The 9,545-nt window shown below is 42.4% G+C and overlaps 1 protein-coding gene across 3 annotated transcripts in view; it reads right to left on the reverse strand.

The window, feature by feature from the left end:
- Nucleotides 1–3,070: 3,070 nt before the first annotated feature.
- PRIM2 (primase, DNA, polypeptide 2 (58kDa)) overlaps nucleotides 3,071–9,545 on the reverse strand; it is a 118,218-nt gene continuing 111,743 nt past the window's right edge. For 2 of the 3 annotated variants that reach the window (XM_014943941.1, XM_014943943.1), the window contains exon 14: nucleotides 3,458–3,685. In XM_014943941.1, the coding sequence (XP_014799427.1) occupies nucleotides 3,458–3,685 (228 nt within the window). Of the gene's footprint in view, nucleotides 3,686–9,545 lie in introns of all 3 variants that reach the window. The other variant, XM_014943944.1, reaches the window with a different exon arrangement.

The raw sequence follows: 9,545 nt of genomic DNA on the forward strand, positions 1-9,545 counted from the left end.
CATCCATTAGTCGTTGTGAATAGTAACCACAGCCCATAATCATGAGTACTATGCCCTGAAGTGATCATTTCCTACTACTTTGCTTATGCATAAGGATATTTTTAATATTTTTTTTTATTTTTTTAAGCCAAACAACCAGGTTTAACGTCACAATTCTTCTGATAGTGTGATTCTGGGCATTCATAGAAATTAAAATCTCTAAAGGAATATTTTTTTGGAGGTATATTTGTCTTCTAATAACCATGAGTTATAAACAAAGTCCTTCAGACGTCACCCACAAGACCTCTTGTTTTTCTAGGGATCTGACGGTTCTTTTCGATGCGTGCAGCCAACAGCCCATGTCCCCCTTAGCTCACTACTCCGCAACAGTTCACCCACGCAGAAAATAAACATATTGGTGCTTTTATCCCTCCCTTCCCTCTTCAAAAGCCACTCTGTGACCCCAAGGACCAAGCTGGACTCAGTGCCAACAGCTGCTCTGAACGGTGAGCAACAGCGGGAGCGACTGCCAACGGAAACCTCACGCTCTTTCCTTCACCCTTGGGAGGTTTAAGATTTTACCAGTCTCTTACCAACATCCCACAGAGACTGGCTGAGAAGTGTATTGGTTTATTAGACTTCAGTCTTCCACCTGGCAGAACAAACAGATGCAGAGTAACCCATGGCTTTCATCATTTCCCCTCCGCAGGCATGACCCGGCCACACAGCTAATTCACACGGTAGATTCTGCTCAGCGAAACACTGCAAATTATCCACACAGGCAAAAAAAAAAAAACCCACTTCCAGAGAGTAGATTTAGGTTAAGCATCATTCAAGGATTTGCACCCAAGACTCTCACCACACTGAGCCCACAAGACATTAACACCATGATACGCTGAAGAGATACGCCGAATGCATTTATTTATGTAAGGGACAGAGAAGAGCCAACTTTTCATTCCCGAAAGAATCATTCAGCGACAGTTGAAAATTAAAACTCTTCAAAAATGCCCAGGAATAGCATACAGTAGTGATGTTTGTGCAAGACTGTCACCACACTGAGCCCAGAAGATATTATCACCATGATACGCTGAAGAGAGACGCCGAATGCATTTATTTATTTAGGGGACAGAGAAGAGCCAACTTTTCATTCCCGAAAGAATCATTCAGCGACAGTTGAAAATTAAAACTCTTCAAAAATGCCCAGGAATAGCATACAGTAGTGATGTTTGTTTGGGTTTAATTAAAATAAGGAAATGCCAATCATTCAGTGACAGCTGAAAATTAAAACTCTTCAGAAACTCCCAGGAATAGCATACAGTAGTGATGTTTGTTTGGGTTTAATTAAAATAAGGAAATGCCAACAACCTTCAACGTACTGGTAGAGAGAAGAAATAAGGTACTTCTAGTATATTCCTACCACTTAATTTTAGTTCACACAATTAAAAACATTAGTCCCAATCAACTTGATGATCTCCTCGTGTAGCTATACACTGGGCATTCAACTTCATGTAAGATAAGATGTCTGAGTTTTCTAAGCAGCTGGTCAAGGTAACCTGCACTGCCCCTGGGGAGGCCCCATCTGGAGCACTCCCTGCACTGCCCCTGGTGAGGCCCCATCTGGAGCACTGGGTCCAGTTCTGGGCTCCCCAGTTCAAGAAGGACAGGGAACTGCTGGAGAGGGGACAGCAGAGGCTACAGAGATGATGAGGGGCCTGGAGCATCTCTCTTATGAGGAGAGACTGAAGGACTTGGGTCTTTTTAGTTTAGAGAAGATTTAGGTTGATGGTTTGGCTAGATGACCTCAAAGGACTGAGGGCCTTGGGTCTTTTTAGTTTAGAGAAGATTGAGGTTGATGGTTTGGCTAGATGACCTCAAAGGTCCCTTCCAACCCAGGCAATTCTAGGATACTGTGCTTCTGTGATTCTATGAGTTGTGTGTCCTTAAAGGAACACTCTACATATGAGATGAGTTCTGTGTCCTTAAAGGAACACTCTACATATGAGAAGCCAAAGATTTACAGCCAGCCCAAAATCTCAACAGTAATCAAAAAGTCTTTAGTCCAGTCACAATCTTAGTAGTCTAAATCAGTCAATTCTTGTGCAGAAAATAAAACATCTAACAAAATAAAACAAGCAGATGTTACATACTCACAGTCTCCCTTCCTCTAGTATTGCACACACCTTTCCACCGCCCCTCGGACAGAAAATAAAACATCTAACAAAACGAGCAGATGTTACATACTCACAGGCTCCCTTTCTCTGGTATTGCACACACCTTTCCACCGCCCCTCGGGGTCCTGGGATCAACAGCACACAGTCAGGGTCCCACGTTGCTCATCACGAGTAGGATACCAATCATGGGGATTGTTCTCTCTTCTCTCTAGAGTTCACCTGGGGTGATATCACACATCTCCAAAAATGTTCTACTCACTCTTCTTTCTGTATTGGTCTGGCAATTCCACATTACAGCCAAATAATTATACACAGTGTGGTTTACTCACATTGCATTTTTGGGATTCAGAGAAGAGAGAACAAACAGTATGTTATACCAGCAGCTAGGTCGCTCTCCAGAGAAGGGGCAATGTTGTTTTGAAACTCCTTGAACATCAGATAAAATAAAACACCTTTCAAATCCCTGGGAGAATACTCTACCAGTGTGATATAAAATACCAGCTCTACCCAGAGCTTCCACCCAACACACACTGGCCACCGCTCGATTGAATGCCACTCGGCGTAACACAGGAGGCTCCAGCCACGCTCAGACATCAAGGAAGCTTTAAAACCAAAAAGGAATATACACTAATACGTGTTTAGCTTCTTCAAGATGAGTCAGTTGGTGGATTATCAGCTTTTTGGATTACCTTCCTACGTACAGGTATCTAAACTCTGCTTATGTTCTATTTCAAGCACCAAAACCCGCTCTCTAAATTTAGTGTCAAGGTACACAAACGGGAGAAGCTGATTTCCCTCAGCTCCTCATGAAGAAAAGAGACAGACAGACTCCTCCAGAGGGTAATTTTGATCATAAGAACTCCTACTTAATTACCATCCAAGTACAGCTAAAAAGAAAATACCACAAACCTTTGCTTTGCAATTTATTTATTAAGAAGAAACATATAAAAGTGACCAAAAATGGGATAAAAATATTTAAAGCTTTTGAAGGAAAACAAGTTAGACAAAAATCACCTCATAATTGGGAAGGAACTTTCATTTCCCATCCTTCAACATGCCGTATAAAACAGTATCCTAAACCAGCGAAAATAATTACGGATGGAATTACAGCTTCAGTATCTATTTTTCTTTTCTTCAGCCCTATTCAAAGCACTAAATGCCCGTGGCTTCCAGGTAGTGAATGCATATTTCTTAGTATAGGCACAAATTCAGCTAGAGAAGGGAAAGAATGAAAGAAAGAAGGAAAAACCAAAACAAATGAACAAAACCCCCCCAAAACCAACCAAACCCCACAAACCACTAGCTGCTTAGTCTTCAGTGAAGTATGCCTCCAGTCCCTCCAGGTCTGCATCAGCTGTTGGATTTGAAGAGGTGGGAGTAGAACTTGAATTCACGCTTTCCTGACTATTACTTTTTTGTTGGGAGTTTCCTGAATTACTCAGTTCCTTCTTCGGTTCTCTTCCGCCACTTAATAGCCTTTGACTCTCTGCAAAATACTGATTAGGATGATTCAAAGAAAACCCAATGTCATCGACCTGCACAAAGGAAAGGAAGAGCGAGTTATTATATTTATTTCAAAAAACCCCAATCTTTTTCACATTCAGGAACAAATTAATTAGCAATTTATTAACTTTCAACTTTGTTGAAGAAAAAGGCATCAGTTTGTAAAATACTGTCCCAGCAAACATAAGCATGGCACAGATTCACTTCCATCACAAAATTTCTTCTTTCCTGTTAGAATGAAAGTGACTATTTTGGCATATTCAAATAGCATTTCACACTGTCTTTGCTGTTGTAAAGAAAAAAACCATCCCAAAACATACAAAACAGAGTAAGTAAAAATGTCATACCTTTACAGATTGACATGACTATTTTGGCATATTCAAAGAGCATTTCATACTGTCTTTGCTGTTGTAAAGAAAAAAAAAAACATCCCAAAACATACAAAACAAAGTAAAAATGTCATACCTTTACAGATTGACAATTGAACCTACATCTTAAAACAGCATTTCCCTATGCAAAAAGGGGGACTGAGACAAGTCTAGAGTGCAAATGGCAGTAAAAAATACTACTAGAAGTTAACTTATAAATTGAGATCTTAAGCATCAGTGTGGAACTGTGAATGGAAACGGGTAGCTTCACCTCTTTCCCTGTTTTTTCCAGTAGCAAAAATTCAATATTTACAAGGCAGCAGGCTAAGAGAGAAGACCAACAGATCAAGATTAGCTCTGCTCCCTCAGTGCCAACACCAGCATCCTGAAACTAGATCCACAACCGATACCACAGAACACTTAATCTTCAGTGGATAAGAATACAGAAAACTAGCATAAGATGCAGCATATTTTTACTGCTCCTTTCCAGTTAGTAAGTACATTCCTTCAGCTCCATAATTACTTGACAAATGAACGTTCAATTGACGCTCAGCAAATATTTCAAATCAACAAAGCTTTCAGTTTTAAAAGTAAGCTGTTCTCACTTACCACAAATCTCAGTTATAACCTTTGTATCTTTTTTCGGGGGCTCAGAAGTTGGAAATGCTTACTTTAGAAAGGTGCTTCTGAACCTTTTATCTGCCTGGCACTTCATGCAAACACCAAGAAGATTTTGAGAAAAATACTGCTCTGACATAACAGAAAATTTCCCAAACCTGGGATACAATAAACCAAGGAAGACTAAGAGCCTTACACTGGCAATTTTCTGCTCCTGCTATCTTCCCTTTTCCCCAGAGAGATGGGGCCAATTCAAGCATAACGGGCAACTTTGCACACACGGTGTCTCGTAAGGGCATACACCGGGGTTGATTTAATATGCCAAAACCCACCAGTTTAAATTTCAGCCACTTGTGAAAAAAAATCATAGAGCAGAGACTCAATGTGCATTTTAAATGGACCCCTGACTCAATGCACCACCACCAATGAGCTTAGCTCCATCAGCAAACGACGACAAATACAATGAAACCTAATTCTGACACAAAGATGACATTGGCAACCGTAGTAACCGACCTTGCTTGAAAGATCTAAAAAAATACGTGACAGGCTGAGCAGACTAATTTGGCACTCAAAGGCACAAAGCAAAAGAAACCTGAAGCCACTGCTGAATTTCATTTCAGTCTTATCTGGGTGAGTTTCATCCAGCCAGCTTTCACCCATGCACCCATTTCCATTATGTGGGAACTAAATTACTTCTTTACACCAAAAAGGCTTAAAAAGAAGTGATACAGTGAAAAGCTGGCTTTGGTAGAAGTTCTTAATTAGTTCTATTTTTTTTAACCTTAAAAGTCTGGTTTCTTCAGACCAATTTAAGATTCACTTTGGAACTCTTAATTTTGTTCTAAACTCTTATCTCCCCAACAAATTGGAAAATGCTGTAGGAGCAGCTCATTGAATGAATGGAGAATGTTTTCAGAGGTGATTGACAGTATCTGGCTAAAAGCTCTTTACAGGTTATTAGTTGAAATTGTAGTATGACTCCATGTACCCTATTTTAATTAAAAGAATTCTGCCCATTCGTTTTATCACCTATTTTTAAGAGCCTGAAGAGAGAAAGGGGAAGTTCTCTTCACCATCATCTTCATTTGAGATATAGCGATACATAAACAAGTCTGTGCAATCTTCAACAAGGTTCTCTAAATAAAAATATTCTGCTCTGGCTGGAAATACACAAGAAACTTGTCCACAAAAATGGAGGTGAGGCATAAACAAACTTCCTGGCTTTTTTATGTTAGACTGCTCATGCTACTTTCTGGAAGTTTTACAATGCTGATAGGTAATACAGATCAAAGCACATCAATTTAAAAAGCCGCATCATTAAGTTAGCTGTGAGTTACCTGAAACTTACTACCAGAAATAAACTAGATTTCTCTAACAGCTTCATCCATTCACACCTGTAAATCCGTCTGGAATCCACTACGCCCAAAGAAAAAAATGTATTTTCTATGCAGTCAAAAATTTCAGCTTATAACATGTATCATTCTGAGTGAAAAGGCTAAGACTACAGAAAAACCAGGTGGAGCAATCAGGGTGCTGCAGTAAGTTATATCAATTAACCACATCCCTTTTTTTTTTTTTAACAACAGCAACAAAAAGTCCCACGTTCTTGTGACTTGATCACAAAGAACTAATAAAAACGGGTTTTAAAAATGTTTTAAAATAAACTATTCAAAAGTGATTCTTCTGTACCAGAAAGTTTGCTGCGTGTCAGATTTCATTTACTTCTTAAAATTACACAAGAATTGTAAAATATCAGGATGCAAGAATAAAACATTTAGAGGTGAATATTAATATACAAATAATCAGCTGTTACAGCTGTAACTGCAACAAGTAACAAATACAGCAATATTCATGCAAACGACGCGAACAGCATTAGTTCATTCAGAACAGAACCGACAGGAATGGTGGGATATTAACACAGGCATTAGCCAGTTGGGCTTTCTGATTTATTCATAATGCTCAGGCCCTTAAAAGACCAGATTTATACCGTGGATTTATACACAATCAGATTTCGAAGCACTAATTATTTCTACAGGCAAGCTGTCACAAGAACACTTATTTAACCTACTTGTAGTTCCTATCTGATATCATCACTCTCTTTTACTTGATTGCATATACGTAGCCAGGATCTCCAAACTGTTGGTCTGGAAACATTTTTCTCTATTTTGAGTTGCCATCCAATTCTATCAACTAAAGTAAAATACAATCTTGACGTTATTGTGACTGTGACAGGCATTCCTCATTAGTTTGACTATTTCCTTTGGGTTATGGTTACACTGCTTACATTTTCAGGGTTTATTTGCCTCCCACCTTATCCTCACTTTAGTATAATATAAAATTTATCTAAAAGGGCTCATCAAAATGAAATAGCTTAATATGAACTCAAGTACAAAACATTAGAACTTGAAACAGTTATGATGCTTTCCGTATATGGCTTAAAATCCAAATTTGACCATCAAAAGAGATATGTTAGTATTTTGGCAATAATTGAATGCTTACTGTACTGTTACCATATAAACATAGTTTATGCTTGATTCTTATTAAAATATGATAATGCTTGAAAATATCCAACCTACAGGCCATTCAGTCATAATTCTATCAAGTCAAAAGGCCTCCTTTTCTTTTCTTTACATACATGGGACAGCTTGTCTGGATCAAATTACGGTCTCATCATTTATAAAACAACCTTCCCAAAAAGGAGTATGCCCTAATACTCCAGACCTGGAAAAATATGGTAAAACCATTCACAGGCTACATGGAGCACTCTCCTTTCCCACACCTACTGAAAGACTTAATGTGTACATTGCCTTAACGGATTAGTTCCTGCTCGAAGACAATGTGCTGGACCACACACATGATGGTTGTTTTTGTTCTGTGGTCGCAAGATAGTGAAATGAAAGTTCAGGGGAGGCACAGCAATGAAGTTAACAAGTCCAGTTTAGACAGAGCACGCAGAGAAGCAGATTTTAGGTAACCTGTGCAATTCGAACCAGTAGCACCGAGGTGCAAAGACACACACAACCCACCTCCCCAGAAAAATAGATCGAAACATTCTCCCTCTAGTCCCGCTGGATTTATTAGCGCAGTCATAGTGCCAAGCACCAGGCTACTGGTGGCCTTCTAGGCTAACCTAGTGGCCTTCTATGATACAGCGACTAGGTCAGTAGATAAGGGATGACCTGGGGATGTGATCTATCTGGACTTCTGTAAGGCCTTTGACACGGTCCCCCACAACATCCTCCTTGCCATATTGGAGGGATGTGGAGGAATGGCTGGGTGAAAAGGGGCACCATTTCATTGTGAGGAGCAACCCAGTCTTTGATGGAGATAAAGGCCTGGAGATGACCCTGAACTCTCCTGGGAAAAGCAGAAGGAAGAAGCAGCAGCTACTTGGTAGATAAGATAAACGGGACGGCATCCAGGAGATGAGAGAATGTTGCTGCACGTGGACAAGGGGTCTGCACCGATTGTGTGAGCGCTCCAGTCGCGTGAACAGAGATTGTCAGCCAATCGTAGAGCTACCGCTGGCGCGTGCTCTGCTTGCCTGTCTGGAGAGACTTTGTACAAAGAGAGAACGATCCACCTCATATTGAGGCTCCATCGTTACTCGGGGTCCGTCTCCCACTCCGACAGAGGGATATGGATTTGAGGGGTGGACTGTTCAGTGCAGAAGGAACTAGCTGGCTGGTGGCATCCAGAGGGTGGTACTCAATGGCTTGAAGTCCAGATGGAGAGCAGGGACAAGTGGTGTCCCTCAAGGGTCTGTGCTGGGACCGATACTGTTGAACACTTTGATCAACGACAGAGACAGAGGGATTGAGAGCACCATCAGCTGGTTTGCAGATGACACCCCTGCCCCTTTACTCTGCTCTGGTGAGACCTCACCTGGAGCGCTGTGTGCAGGTCTGGGGCCCTCAATAGAGGAAGGACATGGACCTTCTGGAGCGGGTCCAGAGGAGGGCCACGAGGATGATCAGGGGGTTGGAGCACCTCTGCCACGAGGACAGGCTGAGGGAGCTGGGGTTGTTCAGCCTGGAGAAGAGGAGGCTGCGGGGAGACCTAATGGCAGCCTTTCTAGTACCTGAGGGGGGCTACAGGAAGGCTGGGGAGAGCCTGTTTACAAAGGCCTGCAGTGACAGGACGAGGGGCAATGGCTTCAAGCTGGAGGGGAGTAGATTGAGATTGGAGATGAGGAGAAAGTTCTTTACTGTGAGGGTGGTGGAGCACTGGAAGAGGTTGCCCAGGGAGGTGGTTGAGGCCCCTTCCCTGGAGATATTCAAGCTGAGGCTCGACGAGGCCCTGGGCAACCTGGTCTAGTTGGGGGTGTCCCTGCTGACTGTGGGGAGGTCGGACTAGATGGCCTTTGGAGGTCCCTTCCGGCCTGGACCATTCTATAATTCTATGATTCTATGCAAATTCAAGCTAAGCAATCTGTACATGCATTATTAAAAAAATGAGATAGATGTGAGGTTTAGTAAAGCCACGGATATTTAGATTTGTCAAGACATGCAACAGTATTTTCGGGGGGGGCCCAGGGAGCCCCAACATTCCATCCCTGGTGACCAAAGAGTCCTTAGCAGCAGACAGACCCAGGGGACCGACGATGGCGCTGCCACCACAGTGGCTCCCACCCAAAGGACCCTGGGACCCTGCAGCACCGCAGATCTTTCACACTGTTGTGCTCCCCCAAACCTTCTACCCCCAAGGCAGGCACCGACCCCGACCCACAGCCCGGGGATGCTCTCAGGGCCAAGGGCGCAGGAGGTGACCATGGCCATCACCCCTGTCTCTCTTTCAGGCTCAGCCCCCCTGGTTCCACTGCCCAGGCAGGAACAGCCCTTCTGGGAAGCCTGGGCACCCACCGTGGCGGCAGCCCCATGGACCACCCAGGCCCCACCACCAGGGA

The sequence above is a fragment of the Calidris pugnax genome, unplaced genomic scaffold, assembly GCF_001431845.1.
Source record: "Calidris pugnax isolate Ruff unplaced genomic scaffold, ASM143184v1 scaffold105, whole genome shotgun sequence".
Lineage (NCBI taxonomy): Eukaryota > Metazoa > Chordata > Aves > Charadriiformes > Scolopacidae > Calidris > Calidris pugnax.